Here is a 21,521-nt window from a genome sequence, read left to right on the forward strand (position 1 = left end):
TTCTACTACTACTACTATTACTAAGGTTTTATATGTTCATGTTTCCTCTGGTTTTACCAAATTTGGATAGCTATTGGCCATCACAAATTTGGAAAAAGCAGAGGAAAAATGAACATATAAAACCTTAGTGGTTAAAACAGGCTAAACATATTATGTAACACAACTAAAGACAACACTATGGCTATTGTGAATAATCACTGTGTGCATTTTGTATGTTGTTGAGTACTGCAAGAGAAGTAATACATAGAGGACCTTTTCCTCATGACTAAATAATTGCATCCTCCCTACACTTAATTTAGCAGCAGGTTTTCCTGGAAACAGAACTTTGGGCAAGATTTTTAAATGCAAAAGCTGCTGCCACAACCCCTTCCTCGAGGTTTAACAAAAAAAAAATCCCACTCCTGATTCCCTCTCTTCCCATCCTTCAGCCTCACAAAGACTAAAGAGATATTTTTGAAGGGGCTTAAGAACATAAGAGCAGCTTTGCTGGATCAGACCAGTTGTTCATCTAGTCCACCATCCTGTCTTACACAGTAGCCAGCCTATTCTTCTGGAGGTTAAACAAAAGGGTGCAGAAGCCAAGGCCTTCTCCAATATTGCCCCCTGGCACAGGTATTCAGAGGTTTAGTCACCATGGCTTTGAGTCACTGAGAGATCTATCCTCCAAGAATCAGACTAAGCTCCTTTTAAAGCTGTCTATGTCTGTAGCTATAACTTCTCAGACAAACTGGAAGAGGACAAATATTGACATCATTATTTGATGTTTTATCAAGATATTAAGTGTGTGTAGAAGTTTGAAAAAAGCCATTTCCTTGCTCAAGCTCATCTCATTGCTAGAACCAGCCCTGACTGTACAATTGTGATCCTCACTGTATATGTTTTTGTGATCTTAGTAACACTACACTTACCATTTACCAGCTAGAATAGAAAGGCAAGTTTGGATACCACTTTTCAGTATGATAAAGCTAATTAAAGATTGCTGAACACATACATTTCTAAGACCTGGTCTGCACCGAAAAACAACACAGATCATGACTACTTGATTTTTTAAATGAAACAGTCATGTTTCTAGATCTATCATTCAATTTATAAAATAGCTGTTTGCACACTATGGGCATTTTCGCACAGGGCTTACCCTGGAGCGACGTCCCTCTTCACCGCGCAGCATCTGCGCGGATTTCGCACCAACTGCTCCGCAGAACCTGGAAGAGCCGCAAAGTCCCGCGGCTTTTGCGTCGCAAATGTAAACTGGTTTTTGGCAGTTTACATTTGCGACGCAAAAGCCTCGGGACTTTGCAGCTCTTCCGGGTTCTGCAGAGCAGTTGGTGCGAAATCCGCACAGACGCTGCGCGGTGAAGAGGGACGTCGCTCCGGGGTAAGCCCTGTGCGAAAACGCCCTACATTAACTACACTCACATTTCAAATCAATGTAGCCTAACCAAGCAGCTTAACAAGGTCTTACTCTGTGTAAATAGCTCTACTCAGAAATCTCTCAAAATGGTTTGCACTTTTTAAAAAGAGATATAAATAATATGGTGTAAGTATCCATTTCTTCTAAGATAATATAAAACGATAACTTAGAAACAAGCAAGTGGGGGATCCTTTCTGTAGAAGCACATTCCCTCACTTGAACTTGCCGAAGCCATTCTGAATTAAGGGCAAGAAACATTATTTTTTGAGGGGGAGGGGGGGCCTACATTTTAGTTTACTATGGTAACTACTGAAAATACATTAAAATGATAAACTAAAATATACAAATCATATTTTATCATTCTTTACAGGACTGCATTTGGATTTTGAGAAGCTAAGGTTAAACTAAAACAGGAGCCTTTACAAACCAGTATTTTAGCAAGCACTATTCCTTGAGATCTTGAATCTCCCAAATGTTGCATAAAACACCATATTATCACAATTCTTTTAAGTCACCTATAAATTAAAACTCAGAGACAATAACTATGGCTTATGCAAACACTAAAAACACAACCAGCCCAGACTGTAGAATCCCAATGAATACTATTCACAACTGCATTTGATACTCAGTTCTTTTTAAAAGATACATAGGCAAATACTGTCATGGCCAGTTACAACAATATAGCCCAGTAAGAACAGTGCTGGGTCCGAATGGACAAGAAAAGCCTCAGTGATTCATCAGCAGCCTGCTTTGGTGGGGACGGTGGAATATAAATCCAACAAAATAAAATACCTCATTTGTGAGGTAGTCTCCTAACTCAGAAAGGAAATTAAACTAGGCTTCAGGTGCTCTTCACAGGTTGTGAACCAGCATCTCTATCTAGACTTATTGAATTTAAATTCCATTACAATGTAAAAAGGTCTCCATATCAGGGGCGCAGGCAGAATTTTAAAAGCTGGGGGTACTCCTTCCTATCCAGTGAGGGGGTTGCAGCTTCTCAAAAGTTTTCTGGGGTAGGGGCAAAATCTGGAGGCTGTGAGTGGCCAAATTGAGGCAGTCAACCCTAAAACTTTGGAATCAAGAAAGGACTGTATGCTGTGTGCAAGCAGTGAGGTTTCCTTCCACCTCCCTCTCCCCCATGCCAGCACTTTGCAGCCAGCAGCTCCATCTGTCCCCCCTCCCTGGTCCATTCCATGCAGTTTCTTCTGCCTCCCAATCCTCCACCTCCCTCCCCTCCAACTGCTGCTTTTGCTGTTGCAGTGTACTGTGCCCTGCTTAGCTCTCCCAGCTCCAGCTGCCGCTGCTTCACCAGTTCAGCCATGGCAGAAAAGCAGGCTGCGCCCCAGAGGGCCCCCTGGAAGTTGGGCGGGGGGGGAGCCTAGCAATCAGTGTGCAGTGTCCCCACAGGCTCCCCCATGGTTACGGGTCTGCTTCATATACTGTTAGACCAATTCTATAGTACTAGAAGATCAGCTAGCATCTTCCACCCACATGGTTTCTCTGCAAACATGTTTGGCATACTGTACAATCCACACCAAGCCCTAGCAGTTAGGCAGGCAGGCAGAAGTGACTTCTCTGCTTTTTCTCCCCATCAAGTTACAGCTGACATATGGCAACTCCATCAGGCTTTCAAGACAAGAGACATTCAGAGATGGTTTGCCATTGGCTGCCTCTATTTTGCAACCCTGGACTTCCTTGGTGGTATCTCATACAAACATAAACCTAGACCAACCTTGCTTAGCTTCCAAGATCTGAGGAGATCTGGCTAGCCTAAGCTATCTATGTCAGGATGTACATATATGCAGTCTTAATTCTGATTAATATGTCCAACACTGGGAAATTAGATAGATCCAGGTGACTTTTCCTTTGTCTGAAATAGTATACATGCATACGAAAGCTTACATTCTGAGTAAAACTTTGTTGGTCTTAAAGGTCATACTTGACTCCTACTTTTTTCTACTGGGAAATTAGGATGACCACTGAATCACCATTCTTGAAGATAGTTCACTAATTGATTTCGGTAGACTAATTTGTACGTAAATACATTTAGCAATGGACTGTCACATGTCCTAACATACAAATTCATCACTAACAACAAACTGGATAAATCTCTTCATTTAAGTTTGTATTGATGTAAGTTAGGATGTAGCCAAGAGATCAGAATTTGCAAAATTTATAGGAGACTTTTAAGAATTTACAGGAAATACTTGGAGACTTTTAAGAACTTTAATAACAATTAAGTGCTGCCCAATCACAACCAACTCATGACAACCCCTCATGGAGTTTTCAAGCCAAGAGATGAGCAAATGAGGTTTGCCATTGCCTTTAAAAGTATATAAATAAAAGTATCGTAAAAGGATGAAATTGCATAAAAAACAATTATTCATGTGGATTATATAAAAGCTACCATTGTATTTACAGTGTTTGCTACTTAGTGTTTTCCCAGTAATCTATTAAAGCCAGTATCAGATAAAGAAATAAAAATTAAATTAAGGCTATCCAGTCATGGTAGAAAAGCCAGCAGGACCTTTTAAAGTTAATTTAAATTGGCTTAGTTAAGGGGATGTACATAGAGATATTTATGCAAATATCTGGCTTCCTTCCAAGATAGTGAATGTTAGAGCCCACCCTTCCTAAAGAAGTACTGCAGCTCACAGAAATTTCAACTTATCTTAAGTATTTTGTTTATTTAAAGTTAGCTTCTGTGTTTGCTTGAACAATTAAACTACAGCTACACAGTTTTAGATCCTCACCAGTCCGGTTTTTGCCCATGTCATGGGATGGAGACAGTGCTGGTCGCCTTGGTGGATGACCTCCAGAGACATCTGGATCGAGGTGGCGTAGCAGTGCTGATGTTGTTGGATCTATTGGCTGCATTCGATACAGTCAACCATCGGTTACTGACCCGCTGCCTTGCCGACGCAGGGATTCGGGGGTTGGCCTTACAATGGCTTTCCTCCTTCCTTAATGGTCGGGAACAAAGGGTGGCAATTGGGGGAGAGTTGTCCCAGAGGCACTCACTAGATTGTGGGATGCCACAAGGGGCAGTGCTCTCTCCAATGTTATTTAACATCTACATGCGCCCCCTTGCCCAGAGGTATGGGCTGGGATGTCATCAATATGCGGATGACACCCAGCTCTATCTACTAATGGATGGTCGGCCTGACTGTGTCCCAAAAAATCCGGACCCGGAGCTGCAAGCTGTGGCAGGTTGGCTCAGGCTGAGTAGGTTGAAGCTGAATCCCATAAAGACAGAGGTCCTTTGCCTAGGTCGTGGCAGTCTGGGAAGGGAAATCCCTCTTCTAGTTTTTGATGGTGCACGCAATGTCAAGAGCTTGGGGGTTCTACTAGAGCCTTCCTTGTCAATGGAGGCCCAGATAGCAGCCACGGCTAAATCCGCTTTTTTCCACCTTAGGCAGGAGAGGCAGTTGGCTCCCTTCCTAGAGCGTGACAACCTGGCAACAGTAATGCATGCAATGGTCACCTCAAGATTGGATTACTGTAATGCCCTCTACATGGGGCTGCCGTTGTGCTGAACCCGGAAATTGCAGCTAGTGCAGAATGCGGCAACCAGGCTGCTATTAGGGCTCCCAAAGTGGGAGCACATACAGCCGGGGCTGCGCGAACTGCACTGGCTGCCAATTGTATACTGAATTAGTTACAAAATGCTAGTCATTACCTTTAAAGCCCTATATGGCCGAGGACCTGCCTACCTTAGGGACCGTCTCTTCCCATATGTGCCCCAGAGAGTGCTGAGATCAGGTGCACAAAATCATTTAACAATCCCTGGGTCGAAGGAGGTCAAATTGAAGAGTACGAGAGAAAGGGCCTTTTCGATCGCAGCTCCACACTGGTGGAACCAACTACCGGATGAAGTGCGGGCCCTGCGGAATCTTGTTCAATTCCGTAGGGCCTGCAAGACTACCCTTTTCCAACTGGTCTTCTCTTAATGTGAATTTTAGTGTACTACATACAGCCATCATAAATTACAAGAGGAGAACATCTAGAACATAACACCTGTAAATGTTAGTTTTTAACTTTGATGGTTTTAATTACATTGGTTTTAAAGAGCAACTATTATGAATTGTATATTGTATTTATATGTTTTATATTGTAATTATGTATTTATTATATGCTGTGAGCTGCCCTGAGCCTGCTGCGGCAGGGAGGGCGAGATATAAATAAAATATTATTATTATTATTATTATTTATTATTATTATTATTATTATTATTACAGCAAAAGTTGAGAATACTACTTAAACAGTTTCTTGTATCTAGGAAGGAGGGAACTTTTCCGCAGAACAGAAAGAAAAAGTGAAAATTCAAATAAAACTCCTGCTTACCCCAATGCACATTTTATACCTTGTGCACAGACTTTAAGGATTAATGTTTAATAACTAGATGGCACGCACTAAACATTAAACAGCTTCTTGAAATAATTGAGTTCACACTGGAACTGTCTAGAAGAATCATTTTAATAGTATAACTAGTCTTGTTCTAATTAATTAGGACAGCAACGGTTGCCGAGCTGGCACTTCCCTCCTCCGCTTTAATGGGATTCCGCCCCCCCCCCCCCCCGTGCTGTGTCTGGTAACCTGGATCAAAAGAATGCTACTAGGATGCCATTAGGTTTATTATTTATTTAATTACTGATTTTATTGGTTTTATATGATTGTATTTATTATTTATTGTTGTAAATCACCCAGAGCCCGACCTTAGCTGGGATGGGGTGATTCATTAAATCAAATCAAATCAATAAATACTTGAAATATTTGATCAACACAAACAAAATCTGACCAAACTGACTCACCAAAACACCATGCTGAAGTTTATTCAGTGACCCTATCAAAAAACGTATTATTCTTTATTCCTCCCCAAGTGTTTTCATTTTCCTGAAGAAGAGATAGAACACTGGCCTACATTGCAAATGCTTGTGCTATAGCACATAATACAGATATTATTTCTTTTCGTCTCAATTTATGGTAAACCTTACAGTTTGATAATTTCTCAGAACAACCAAAGTTAAGCAGCACTGCCTTGCTGAGTTGCATAATATGCCAAATGGAATAGGTAACAGACTGTTTGCTTAGGTTTAGATGTTGCAGAAAGCCTGCTGAAGGAGCTGGAGAAGTGGATCTTTCTCTGCTTTCCTTGGTGGGTTGTTGTTTAATCCTAAAGATTTTAAGGGGGACGGGGTACTCTCATAAAGAAATGCACTATGGTGTGGGGTACTGCAATGAGGATGGAAAACGTCACAAAATCACTTTTTCACCATGTGTCAACTTGCTTGCAAAGTCAGAGAGAATTCCACCAGATAGCCCCTACAGAATAGTCATTTTGTTCACAAAGGTCTCTTAAACACTCAGGACAACAGGTTGATGAGGGAATGTGGAAGGCAGGAAAAATTTGCTATACCAACTTCATCTGCAAGGTTTTCCACAGGATTCAACCCTTAGCCACTGTCAAAAATCAAAGTAATTGTACAACTGAAGGAAGACCAGTTCAAAGCAGCAGTTGAGAGAAGTTTGACTGTTCGTGGACAGGAAGGACACTATTGTGAGATGTATCTCATTAAACATTTCCCCCAAAATATCTAAACGCAACCATATGATCAGAAGCCAAATCTATACAACTTGAATTCATTCTTGAATTCTGGCATCTATGATGTAAACATAAGGATGACTAAGTGAGTTGAGATTTCTTGCCACTCTCCTTAACACAGGTCTTTCATATTGACATGAGCAGGAAATGAATTCAGGGGAGCTAGATGGAGGTTGTGGAGCACTTAAATACTTAGATTTCATGGGAGAAAGTCTGTTATTTAGAAACATTCTGCTTTATTGCAATTGTAGGGTAAAAGCAGAATAGCATGATGAAAGAACAAAGAGGATAATAGACTCATAAAAATAACAAGCATAAAATGGTGGGGAGATGGAAAAGTGATGATAGCATTTACTATAGTTAAATAGTCAGACTACACATTCCGCCCCCCCCCCCCCCCCGCATTTAAGGCCCTGCAACCATAAGTATCTGTTTACTTCAGTTTAGCAAACTTAAGGCATTTCCTTTTTCACTTGAAGTGACACTTAAAGAACATGATGATGATATGGAATTTATACCCCACCTTATACTCTGAATCTCAGACCGATTTCCCACTAGCCTTATGCCGCTCTCACTCTCTTCTTCTCCGTGGAGCTTCAGTAAAATTTCACACTATCTCCCCCAGGGCTGCAACTCACTCCACCTCTTTCGTGCAACAAACAAGATCCTCTAAAAAAGAGTTTCTGTTTGCCGCATGAAAAAGGCAAAGTTAGTTGCAGCCCCAGGGCAGATAGTGTGAAATCCAACGGAGGCCCCGCAGAGAAGAGGAGGGTGAGAGCAGCATAAGGCTAGTAGGAAATCGGTCTAAGAGTGGCTTACAATCTCCTTTACCTCCCTCCCCCACAACAGACACCCTGTGAGGAAGGTGGGGCTGAGAGAGCTCTCATAGAAGCTGCCCTTTCAAGGACAACTCCTATGAGAGCTATGGCTGACCCAAGGCCATTCCCGCAGCTGCAAATGGAGGAGTGGGGAATCAAACCTGGTTCTTCCAGATAAGAGTTTGTGCATTTAACCACTACACCAAACTGAAAGGAGCAAGGAGGATTCCTTATCCTTATTCCTGGACTATATACACAAACATAATACTACAGTGTAACTTCACTTTTCCAAAGTGTTCCTCTGTCCACCAGACAGAAAGCATGCTCATCAAAAAAGCATAAAATGTCCTCATGTGACTTTAAACTAATGTGATTCCCCTTGATGTATGTGCATATATGTGTGTGTATGTGTGTATAAATTAGTAATAGCAGTATTAAGGGGATCATTACTCCTTTAATGCAAAAGTGCATGAACATCACAGATTACACATTATTTTGAAGTACCTCATATTTGTTGCCTTTATTCATATGAACTGAGTATCGGAGCTGTTCTTACATTATACTGTTCACACTAATAACCTTCCATATGATTAGTAACCCATATGCAAAAGCTCCACATGTATTTTAGGCAATGTTCACCATACCAACAAAACCTTTGATATCAGGTTTACAACTGCATAGAGTCACTTTTCACAAATGGATGTAATGCAATGTGTGCTCTTAGCAGCACTCTTGCAATAGTTTGAATAGGTCCCAGAAGTCCTTGTGTCCAGACTGCTGATTACAGCAAAGAAAACATGACTGTTGAGACTTTTTTTGGCTACACTTATCCAAAAAGTATCATGCAAGATGAGAAGTGTGCCTAATTTTGTTTTCTCTTTGGAAGAATAATGAAAAATTAGGTTGATTTTCAACTATATTTTCTATAGTACCAGCAATAACCTAGAACAGGGGTGGCCAACAGTAGCTCTCCAGATGTTTTTTGCCTACAACTCCCATCAGCCCCAGCCATTGGCCATGCTGGCCATCCCTGACCTAGAAGAATTTCTTTTTAAAATGGATAATGCAAAGTTGTTGAGTATTCACCAGTTATGATGGTCACAACCTATAGTTTAGTTAGCTGAGTTCTAGGATGACTCTCAGTGACCAGGGATAATGAATAACTTTGGAATGAAACATCTTAGGAGTCTGTTTAGTTTCACAGAAAAATGTAAGGCACTATTCCTATGTTGTTTACTATAAATATCTGGAAGTGTTAAGGCCTTTTTATGGAGTCCTGCAGAACACATAAATGAAAAGCAGGTGTCATGGGATCCAGCCAATAACTGCCCACTTCATGGATATTCAACATTTCAGATGACAACTATCACAGCACATCAACTGAACAATGCCAAAAACATTCATAGAGACTCTCAAATATGTTTCTTTTCATTGGGCACTAGTGTCTATAAGTTCTACTACCTGGTATTCTGCCTACCTTGTATTTCAATTATTTTGTCCAAAAGACTGTACTGCTTCAGTGAACACAGAAAATCTGTGGTTTGTTTAAGTCACCTAAATTGTAAGTTGTGCTGAGATGAGTCTGACTTGGACTGGGGTATTGAACTGGCGTCTGCCATGGAAACTTGCTTGGGTGACCTTGGGCCAGTTATATACACTCAGCCTAAGCTAACTCATAGGGTTGTTGGAAGGATAAAATGGAGAAGAGGAAAATGATGTATGCTGTTTTGGGCCCCCACTGGGAACAAAACTGGGGTATAAAATGAAGTAAATAAATAAAAATATGTGGTTCACATGGTTAGGTACAGTGATGATACCTGAGGTTTAAATTTTTTACGCATGGTGATAAAGCTTTCTCTAAAATGTGGCAAAAGGCTATAGTACACATGCTGCTCTCTAAGCACTCCAGATAATATATTTCATATCTTCTGCCTTATATTAATGATGTTGTGCTTTATGCTAAGTATTTGCTTTGGGTGAACATCTTTTTATGCTTAAGGTATTCTCAGTTATTGGTTGAAATTTGTTTAACTATTAGATAAGACTATTGTTATTCTGTATCTGTTATACTTTGATGTCTTTATATCCTCTTTATTCTGTAATGCTGTAGATCTGTTTCAGTAAATTATTATTTATACTCAGTCTGTTAGATCATAGTTCAATTTACTCATGAGTGTCAAATTTCAAAGTTGAAAAACAGTTATATGGAGCTGAAAAATCCTAAGCATGTGATACCAAGGAATCCAAAATAGTTTTTCAACTCTGCACACACACCTTCCTTTTTAAAAAAAAAGTCCCTATGTCACATGTAGTAGTACACAGATAAGAGAATCATGTACTGGATTTCAGGATTAAAAGTATAAAATTATTAAACTTTTTTCCCCCAAAAAAAGTTCAACTAGATGAGCAAGATGAGAGACCAATATCACATTTTAGATCTAAAAAATAAGTTTGAAGTTAAACATTCTGATAATGTTCTCAAAATTGATCTTCATTTCAGAGTAAGTGAAAAAAATCATAATATATCAAGTTTGCCTATTTCACAATCCTTGCTTTCTTGTTTTAGAAGTATGCAGGAAGACAGATGCCTCATTTAATAATATTTCTACATTTTTGTGCTAATTTAAACACGTGAAACATTTGACGATTTTACACAAAACATAAATGAAAGAGCTAGTTGTGTGTCAGTTTGTTAGCATTTTGGCTGAACTAGAGTGATTCACTGGCCTAATTACGGGGAAGTGGGAGGGCACAAATAGTGTAGTGTACACATGCACAATCCAGAAAATCACAAATACATGCAGTAGCAGCTCAAAGAGACTGGCTGGTTGGGAAAAGGAGGGAATTGGGGAGGTCAAAACAAAGCATTTTAAACGAGTGGGAAGCAGTGATCAGCTGCATGCACGTTAGATAAGGTGGAACACAGATACCATACCTGAGGGGTGAGCCGATGAGCAATGTAGGAGGGGTAGGGTTACTCCCTGCATTGTGACGGCGCCGTACTGCCTGACGCCTAAATGTGCTGCGTTCACGACGAACTGTGACCACCTCCTCACTGGCTTGTGCTGCTGCATCAAGACAGACCAAGTCAAATTGCAGCCTAGACCAACTCATGTACAGAGTTATCTTATTCTTCCCCTCCCCCCCCAGTCATCTCATTTATAGAAGAAACAATTGTTTTGTCTGTTTTGCACAGATAATGCACAAATGGAGAATATTTAAAAGTTTAACGATCACTGTTTTTTTAAAAAGCCATAACTTCAGTGTTTCAACCTTGTTGTATAAAAAATAGGATTTTTAAAATCACTTTTTAAAAAATTTAAATATTTTAACATATTGAAGTGTCAGTTACAAGCTGATAAGTGTAATTTGGATTTCAATGTAATGCAGACTGAAACCTATACTCATTTTTGAAAACTGAATCTATGACTCACAATGTAAAACTGAAATGGGGGGATGGAAGGGAAGAAGCAATAAGCCTAAAGCCCTGGTGAGCATTTCATGATTCTTTGGATCCTGGCCTCAATCATCATTTGCTTAGTGTCTTTTAGGGCTGTCAGGTCCCCCCTCACTGATGGTGGGGGTAGGGGCCTAGGGTTAGGGTTAGATCTGTAAACTCCTGGAGCTTTGGGGGTGGAGCCTAGGGAGGACAGAGTCCTCAGTGAAATACAATGCTATAGAGTCTACCCTCCAAAGCAGCCATTTTCTCCAGGGGAACTGATCTCTCTAGTCTGAAGATGAGCTGTAATTCCAGGGGATTCCCAGGTCCCACCTGGAGGCTGGCACCCCTAGACTGTCTTTGCACACGCACAGAGAAAGCAAAACAGAAATCAATTTTACAATTACCTCCTTACCACCAAGCAAACATAGTGTAAAAGATATACAGGCTACAGGACCAAAAATTTTAGAACATATTGCTTAGTATTTTATTTCAAGCCAGTATGTTTGAGTTGTTTTAGTAACCACACACATTTGGTCTAGAAGTATAAGAAATTTTAAAATGGAAAACTGATTTAAAACAAACCTTTTTTCTTTATGATTTAAACCATGGTTTAAAATCATGGTTTAATATCAACTTGATTTAAATCAATCTACTCATCCAATATGCCCAAGGTAACACAAGTTGCAGTTCCTCAGTTTCTTTACAGTTCAACTCTCTTACAAAGTTGCAGAGAGACTAGTTCCAGCCCCTTTCCAATACAGGGAGAAAAACATGAAACAATGTTATAGCTGTTGCAACAATGTAGTTCCAGTGTTGGACTTGGATGGTAGAAAGCAGGATTTGAATTTAACCTTTCACAGGCCCAGTGTCAGCCATCTCTGCCCATTTATAAAAACAGTAAAAAGTTACTTCTCCCACAGGATGAGTGTGAGTCAAAAAGATGGTTTGAAAAATACTCTGCAACTTAAAATTCTATATACATTAGAAACAGCAGAACTGCATTTGGTCTCATTCTTTGGCAGTTCCTACACAACATAAAATACTTATTAGAGTATTTTGTATGTATATCTAATACTCAGAAACCAGAAGACTATTCTTTACTCTCTAAGGCAGTTTTGGAGATATTCATTTTAATTAGCTTTTAAATGGCATGATGAATTCTGAGCCTTTTGGAACAGGACTCACTATACAGCTCCAAAACACAGATACACAGATACCAAGTCAAGCAATGAACCCTGGCAGAAGAGGTGGAATCCTTAAACAAAATTAAACCACCAAGGAACAAAAGACATCTTATTAAAGAAGCAAAAGAAAAGAAAAACCTGTTAGACACATTGTATATGGGTTTATCACTGTGCAGAAAATTATGCAATAATTTGGAACTGTGCTCCCTGTATACCTCCCCACCACCACCAAGAAGCCATAGTACTGTGCCCCATTCTGTAGAGCCAGAATCATTTAAGCAAGCCACATATCTTGTATTGTGCAAGGGAAAGAAACACCAGGCAGAATCAGCATGCTATCTGCTGGGGAAGATATATCAAGCCAAATCCTTGGATTTTACCTCTGGGAGATAATTTCTTTCCAAGGTTTCTGTAGTAGAAAGCAAGTTCTTTGCCCAGATCGTAGAACAAGGGTGCAATCCAGACACCAGCAAAAGCTTCCTTGCCCACCTGGGTACTCACAGCCTCAAACTGCAATCAAGGCTGGCAAGAAGAAACCAGCGACAGTTCCATTTTATTGTTGGATGGAAGAGGAGCTGACAGGACCGTCAGATTAGTCCGATCAACCAGCCCAATTGAAAACATTGCCCACATTCAGGGGTGCAGTTTTAGCAGCTGAATGATGTGAGGTGTTTTGTAGCGGCGCTAGTCTTTAGATAGCCTGTTTACCACCTCTCCTTCTTTCACCCAATAGCTGGAGTTCCTGGGGATTTCTAGAAGGGAGAGGTGCAGGGATGTGTATTTGTGTGTGAGTGAGTTAGTGAGAGGGTGGGGGACAGAGGCATATTATTTCACAAATATTTTGCTCTGTACAACCAAACTGCTTGACAGAACATTTTATTGTTGGAATTTTGTGAGCAACTGTTATCTATAAATAAAAGGGAACACACCAATTTGTATGCCTGACAAAGAAGGTTGAAGGTGCCTCAGATACCAATTAAGTTCCACTGAATTAATCACTACAGCTATCTTAAAACATGCAAGCTGCATTTCACTGACTTACATTTTTTATGATTATAGTAAAAGCAAAAGCCACTATGTTACTCAGGTTGATGGTGTAATCTGATGACTTCACTTACCATGGAATGTTTCTACTAGAAAACAGAAAACAGCAACGTCTTGGATTGTTACATAATGAAACCAATCTGAAAACTGTACACTCTAAATAAACTCTAATGTCAAAAGAACGGTCCAGTTATTAGATAGCTATCTTCTGTAGGCTCATGCTTTGTGTAACTTAACCAGTTTCAATGCATTTGTCTGGAGCAACACAAAATACCAGATTCCGCAGCAGCAATATGTTATGCATTTTTGCAATACATTTTTTTATATTATGTTGACCACAATCAAGTCTATTTGATCAGGAAGTCCTGATCAAGAAGATACTCATAAAAACATAGCTAGCATACATTTTTGGAGGGTGGATGACCTAATGTACATGATAAAAGTTCATATTATATGAAGATAGTATTCTCTTAAAATTAACTACTACATTCTAATTAATTTCAGATACAAGTTTATCTTAGTAAACAAAATATTGTAACTGCAGCTGCTAAAATTAAAACACAACAAATCCTAGCCTTTTCTACCATAATACTAGAGATTTATTGGAGTGAATCTGCTAATATTAAAGTTCATGGATGTTGAAGGACTTGTCCTTTTACAAACACAACAGTAATTTCATATTACTCAAAGCATAAGTAGGATGTTTTTAAAAAGTCACAGAAGACCTGGAATACCAATATGAGTTGTACAATTAATGGAAGAAGACTTAAAAATGATAAAAAATACATAAGGACTTTTAATTTGTAAGAAAGTCAATAGTTGAAGAGGTACTGCATAAAATAAAATAAGCCAGTGCAGAGCAAATGGCAAAACTTGAGTTGCTTTATACACCTTTACAAGTGTCTAGTAGGTATTTTTGAGGAAATATCAAACTTTATAATTTAAGTAATTTTGCATGATTTGGTTTCTTCTTGCAGTCTTCTTGTTATGAAAGGTTTTATTCAATGGTATTACAGAGGCCATTGTTCCTCAGAAAGATGCATTATCAGATACAATTTCTATGGCATACAAACACCTCTAAAACTTGTACAAGAAGAAATTATTCCCAATTTCCTACTATCCTTTAGTCATAAAACCGAAGCCATGGTTTTGCAGTGCCAGCCCTAGGATGCGTGACACCCCAGGCAGGCTACCTGCCTGCTGCCCCGCCTTCCCGCCAACACCCTCCCGCTCTCCGCAGCGCCACAATGCGGTGCCGCGCTCCATCCCCCCCCCCCCCGGGACGATCAGGGGAACACTGCGACGAGGCTTAGCCCTACCCAATTTGCAAGGGCCCAGGCTTCTTCTAAGTTGCTTGAAGAGTGTGTTGGAGGAGGCTATGACCGCCCTGCACCACTTAAGGTGACTTATGGCAACCCCAGCCCCTCCTGCCGACTTTATTTCTTCCTTCTGGTTTTACCTCATGACTACTGAGTAAAGGGGGTGGGTATAATAAGGATTTCTAGTCTCTTCGGGGTTCTCTTTTATTTTCAGATAGACAGATAACTATGTATGTAGGGGATTACTGCTGATTTGCTGCTGGTTCCAAATACTCAGGCACCAGAGAACTTAACAGTTAACCACAGATTTTTATTTACACACAGTCTTCATATGGGGGGAAGGGATGTATTTACATAGGCTATTTTGTATCTTGGATGAATAACAGTTGCTAAACAGTTCAGGCTTTACAATACAGAGGTTCGCTGAGGTAACTCAGGGTCCTCAGTTCTTATATTCGTCACGCTCCAAACTCTAATTAAGCTGGCCTCTTGGGCTTTATGTGTCTGGTCTCTTGAGTCGACTGGTGTGTCTGCTCCCAGCCCTCCTGACTCCCTCAGACCCACATCTCTCCCTCAGCAACCTTGTTAGTTCTTAAAAGTAGTGTAAATATTTCTGTGACCAGGTCTTTCACTGTGACACTCGATTGTCACTTTCAGCCACTGGCTGTCTCCACAGAGCTAAAAGCGAGCTTCACTTCACCAGAAGTCTCATCACAGCTCTCTGTACCAGCTCTCTCTTCAGCTCCCCTGCTGACCATATACTGCCCACTTCAACTGTCTCCCTCTGACAGTTGCTGACAGTTGACTCTCCAGCCATTATCTGTCACTCACTCATCCTCAGAGTTCCGAGCACTCTGGCCCCCACGCTCAGATCACATGACTCAGACTCCCTGAGTCCTAGCTTTTCTATTAACCCTTCCAATTCCGTCACAGAGGCTTCTCGCCCCTCATTTTCGGAACCGGAAGCAAGGGAGAAGCGAAACTCTTCCAGCGTGCTCTTCAAACAACTTAGAAGAAGCCTGGCCCCTTGCGATGTGGGTAGGGCCAAGCCTTGTTGCTCCTCTGAATGTGTGCAGGGGGAGCGTTATGCTGGGGAAGGGAAGGGAGGGGGCAGCAGCAGGGGGGAGACAAACAGGCAATTGTCTTGGGAGGGGCAGAACCCAATTTGGTGCCCCCCTTCCTGGTGGGGCAATTGCCTAGTTTGCTTAGTGGGTGAGCCAGCCCTGCTGATTCATTGCAGTCACCAGGGCTGTACCACACCAACAATTGGCTGACACTCTGTCACCACTTCCCACTACTATTGGGTAGCCTCCCTGTCACCCGCCCACTGCCCTGTCAGGCAAGAACCCCATCAGATGGCCACTGACCTTTGAGTGAGACAGTTCTCTGCTGACAGATTCTCCTGCGGGCTTACTGATCAGTACTGCCTCTCCTGAGGGTCCTGTCCATCTTCCTCCTTCTCATTTTTCTTTCACTCCTTTCTCCCTCTCTTTTTTTCTTCCTCCCCATTCTGTTTTTTTCTCTCATTCTTTCTCTGTCTTTCAGTCTTTTTATTTCATTATGTCTGTCTACCTTCCTCCCTTTAATCCACACAAACAGTAGCAGTTAACATCTCTTCAACTGACAAGGAATGTTCTTTCACATCAGGGAGAGGCCAGAGGGAGCAAAAGGGAGGCTTGCAGTGGCTTTCTTCACAGTGTCAGCTGCTTAAGGCTACCAGCTATTTCCTCCCAGAACCTCCAGGTACTTGGTTTCCCCCCCACTGTGAAGAAAGACTGCCCTTTTCCCATGTAGAGGCTGTGGGGTTACCAGGTCCAGGTTAGGAAATTCTAGATGGCAGAGATCACCTTCCCCTGAGTTGAATGTGTGTGGGAGGGAATTAATGCCTTCACTTGGGTGGGTGGGAAAACAAAGGGGGGGCACTCGCCTAGAGGTCTTTAGTGGTACGGGGAGGGACAGTGGCTCAGTGGTAGAGCATCTGCTTGGTAAGCAGAAGGTTCCAGGTTCAATTCCTGGCATCTCCAAAAAAGGGTCCAGGCAAATAGGTGTGGAAAACCTCAGCTGGAGACCCTGGAGAGCCGCTGCCAGTCTGAGTAGACAATACTGGCTTGGATGGACCGAGGGTCTGATTCACTATAAGGCAGCTTTATATGTTCATATGTACCTTTCCAGGTTGGTGGGAAATTCCTAAGGTGGGTGAGAAAGAGGCCTTTCCTCATGGGAAACCAGTGGTGCCAATCTCCAGGTGAGGGCCGGAGATCACTCAGATTTACAATTGCTATCCAGGTTGGTGGGAAATTCCTGGATATTCTGTGGTGGAGTTTGAGAGCATATGAGTTAGGCCCACAGGTGTGTCAAACATGCAGCCTGAGGGCTGAATCAGGCCCCCAGAGGGCTCCTATCAGGCCTCGAGCAACTGGCTGTCATCCGCTTCCTCCCCCCTCTCTCTTGCTTCCTTCTGCATAATAGCTTGCTTTACCAGGCTTGCTCAATCACACAGGAGCTACAGAGCAAAACCTCTGTTTTCTCAATTGGCTAAGGCTCCTCCCTTGGGGAGGAAGGAGGGGAGGGATAGCTTGCTTTGCCAGACTCTCTCAATAAGACAGCAGAGCTACTGAACCAAGCCTCTCTTTCTTTTATTGGCTGAGGCTGCCCTTCCTGGTCCCCTGTGGGAGGAAGAAAAAAGCCAGAGTGTCCCATGTCCAATTCCCTGGATCCCATGGGAGATATACAAAGAAAGTACCCAGTGCTAATGTTTTAAGGATGTTTTAAGTCTTTTTTTTTTTTTTTAAAAACTGATTTTCTGTGTCCTTTAAAGTTTATATCTCTGCTACCTAGTCATAAATAGGTACACACATGGCCCAGCCCAACTCAACATTGCTCAGCCCAACAAAGTCTCATTTATGTCAGATTCAGCTATTATGAGTTCGACACCCTGAGTTAGGGCATCAGAGTGGGGTCTGCCAGACAATTCTTGCTGTAGAAGCTGACTGGGTGATTTCAGACCAGTCACAGACTTCCAGCCAAACCTGCCTCCAAGAGTTGTTGTTCAGATCAAAGAGGGGAGAAGAGAATATTGTAAGCTGCTTTTGTCTCCCCCACACTGTGAAGAAAGACTATCTTTTTCCTATGTAGAAGCTGCAGGGAAGGGGAAGGTGATGGAAGTCAGAGGGGCAGATAAAGAGATGGCTCCACCTGGGGGTTAGCTACCCTATGCATGGCTGCTTGCTACTGTTCATTATATACCAACATATCCCATGAGGAGGCAAGAGCTTTGATAGAGACAATTTTAAATAGAAGATCTAATAAAGAACCCCCTGCTCATTTCCTGTTGGATTTGGTGGATATTATTTTTGAAAATAATTTTTTCAGGTTTGGGGATCAGTTTTTTCTGCAAGTGCAAGGGGTATCTATGGGTAGTCCCTTTTCGCCCAGTGTAGCTTGTTTGTTTATGGCTGAGTTGGAAGAACAATTCTTTTGTAATTCTGAAGTTAATTCGTTCTGGGGTTCTATCATTTGGTTTAAGGGATATATTGATGATATTATAGCAGTGGTCACACGGGAGTCAGTGGTTGCTCCTTTAATGCAGTGGATGAATAACATACATCCGGCCATTAAATTTACATATATTGCGGATAGACAATTGCATTTTTAGATACATGTGTCTTTAAGACGGAGGAGGGAACCTTGGCAGTTAAAATTTATAGGAAACCTACGGATAAGAATGTCCCTTTACATTTCAGTTCCTGTCATCCTATACATTTAAGAGCTAATTTACCCTATAGTCAATTGGTTACAGCCAAACGTAACTCGACTAGGGCACAGGATTTTGAACAGGAGAGGGACAGGATTTTTGAAAAATTTAAATCTAGGGGTTATCCCAGTAGGATTTTAACCAAGGCAGTTTCAAGGATTAATCAGACACATAGGTCTAGACTTTTAGATGGCTCCTGGAGAACACGGGAGAGAAATATGGGTAGTAACAATATAACCTGTGCTATGCAGTTTTCCCCTTTGAGTCAGTCCATTTATAATATCATTAAAAAATATTGGTTTCTGGTGAGAGATTTACCAGGATGTCAGGAAATACCAAAAATGGGCATTAGTAGAACCAAGAATTTAGGGGATTGTTTGATTAGAGCTGATAGGGCGATGGACCTAGTGTCATCCATGGCGACACTAGGACTCTCCCAGGTTGTTACAACACCCACTCATCAGGCGGGACACATGTTAGACCTGGTCTTTGCGGCGGGAATACAAGTGAACGATATTGCAATGGAAGCAGTGCCATGGTCGGATCACTTTGCCCTCAAGGCTCGTATGGATATGTCACCCCAAACCCGTTTAGGCGGGGAGCGTATTTTGGCTCGCCCGCGGAGCCTGATGGACCCGAAACAGTTCCTGACAGCTCTGCGGGATACCTGGCCCACTGGCGACTCCCTGGATGATCTGGTAGAGTCCTGGAACGATGGACTCTCCAGGGCCATCGAGGAGATCGCACCTAGGCGTCCTCTGCGCCCCCGCCTTAAGCCGTCTCCCTGGTTTAACCAGGAACTGCGGCAACTGAAGCGGGATCTCAGACGACTAGAGAGGCAATGGCGGCGTACTCAAGACGAAGTGACCCGAACATCTTATAGAGAGAGTTTGAAGACCTATGAGATGGCAATCAAATCCGCAAAGAAAACATACTTTGCGGCTAAGATTGCGTCCGCAACTTCGCGCCCGGCACAATTGTTTGATATAATTCGGGATCTCACCACGCTGCCCCAGGGCAGACTAAATTCTTTCGAATTGGAGATAGGCTGTGAGGCTTTTGCGAATTATTTTGCGGACAAGATCGCATCACTCCGCCTCGACCTCCCCGTCAATTTAGAGACAGTTAACGCAACCGAGGCCCCGAGCATGTCTTCGGACTATATTCTGGACGGTTTCAGCCCCCTCAGCCTGGAGGAAGTTGACAGGATTCTCTTAGCTGCCCGCCCAACAACTTGTAAATTGGACCCGTGCCCTTCCTGGCTTATTAAATCTTGCCAAGGGGATCTCAGATATCCTGTGCGGGACATCATAAACAGATCCCTGACGGAAGGGCTTTTTCCAGCGCCGCTTAAAGAGGCTGTGGTCCGTCCCCTCCTAAAAAAACCATCCTTAGACCCGGCCCAATTGGCACATTATAGGCCGGTCTCAAATTTGCCTTTTCTAGGCAAACTTATCGAGAGGGCAGTGGCGAGGCAGCTACAGACTTTCCTGGAGGACGCTTCCATCCTTGACCCACTCCAGTCCGGCTTCCGCCCAGGTCATGGGACGGAGACGGTGTTGGTTGCCCTAGTGGATGACCTTCAACAGCATCTGGATCGGGGTGGCTCGGCAGTGCTGATGCTGTTGGACCTATCGGCGGCGTTCGATACGGTCGACCATCGGTTACTGACTTGCCGCCTCGCCGACGCGGGGATTCAGGGGCTAGCCTTGCAGTGGCTTTCCTCTTTCCTTGAAGGTCGGGGACAAAGGGTCGCGATTGGGGGGGAGCTATCCCGGAGGCACACACTTAATTGTGGAGTGCCCCAGGGAGCGGTTCTCTCCCCGATGTTATTTAACATCTATATGCGACCTCTTGCCCAGATTGCCCGAAGGTATGGGCTGGGGTGTCACCAGTATGCTGATGACACCCAGCTCTATCTACTTATGGACGACCGACCTGTCTCCGCCCCAGAAAAACTAGATCGGGCATTGCAGGCCGTGGCTGAGTGGCTCAGACGGAGTGGACTGAGACTGAATCCTGCGAAGACAGAGGTCCTCTGTTTGGGCCGTCGTGGACCGGGGGGGGGGGAAATCCCCCTGCCGACTTTTGACGGTGCGCCGCTGACGGCGGCGGACAGGGTCAAGAGCCTGGGGGTGCTGTTGGAGCCGTCCCTAAAGATGGAGGCTCAGATAGCAACCACTGCCAAGTCCGCGTTCTTTCATCTTAGACGGGCAAGGCAGTTGGCCCCCTTCCTGGACCGCGACGACCTAGCAACAGTGATCCATGCTACGGTCACCTCGAGATTGGATTACTGCAATGCCCTCTACATGGGGCTGCCCCTGTGCCGGACCCGGAAATTGCAGCTGGTGCAGAACGCCGCGGCCCGGCTGTTATTGGGCCTCCCAAGGTGGGGGCACATCCGGCCGGGCCTTTGGGCTCTGCACTGGCTTCCAGTAACATACCGAGTCCAGTACAAGGTGCTGGTCATTACCTTTAAAGCCCTATATGGCCTGGGACCTGCCTACCTGAAGGACCGTCTCTCCCCACACGTTCCCCAGAGAGTACTGAGGTCTGGGACTCAAAACCTTCTCACCATCCCCGGGCCCAAGGAAGTCCGTCTCAAGACAACCAGAGACAGGGCCTTTTCTATAATGGCCCCCACATGGTGGAACCAGCTGCCGGAAGAGGTGAGGGCCCTGCGGGATCTTACTCAGTTCCGCAGGGCCTGTAAGACAACCCTCTTCCGGTTAGCTTATGCCGACTAGATAAATGTAGCTTATCAGATTTTAGTGAAATATACTGGATAGTTTAATGTTAAGATTTTAATGTTTTTAGGTTTTTTAAATGTTTTGACTTTTAAATGTATTAACTTTGTACCTTGTTTTATTGTTTTGTCGTTGTTGTGAGCCGCCCTGAGCCACACTGTGGGAAGGGCGGGATATAAATTATAGAATAAATAAATAAA

The 21,521-nt window shown here is 42.9% G+C and overlaps 1 protein-coding gene across 3 annotated transcripts in view; it reads right to left on the minus strand.

The window, feature by feature from the left end:
• PCNX1 (pecanex 1) overlaps nucleotides 1-21,521 on the minus strand; it is a 181,838-nt gene that overhangs the window by 87,445 nt on the left and 72,872 nt on the right. For 2 of the 3 annotated variants that reach the window (XM_060263208.1, XM_060263209.1), the window contains exon 7: nucleotides 10,767-10,899. The exons of the other annotated variant lie outside the window; for it this stretch is intronic. In XM_060263208.1, coding sequence (XP_060119191.1) covers nucleotides 10,767-10,899 — 133 coding nt within the window. The remainder of the gene's footprint in view (nucleotides 1-10,766; nucleotides 10,900-21,521) is intronic. 3 annotated transcript variants of the gene reach the window in all.

Source organism: Heteronotia binoei, chromosome 21, assembly GCF_032191835.1.
Source record: "Heteronotia binoei isolate CCM8104 ecotype False Entrance Well chromosome 21, APGP_CSIRO_Hbin_v1, whole genome shotgun sequence".
NCBI classification, from domain to species: Eukaryota; Metazoa; Chordata; class Lepidosauria; order Squamata; family Gekkonidae; genus Heteronotia; species Heteronotia binoei.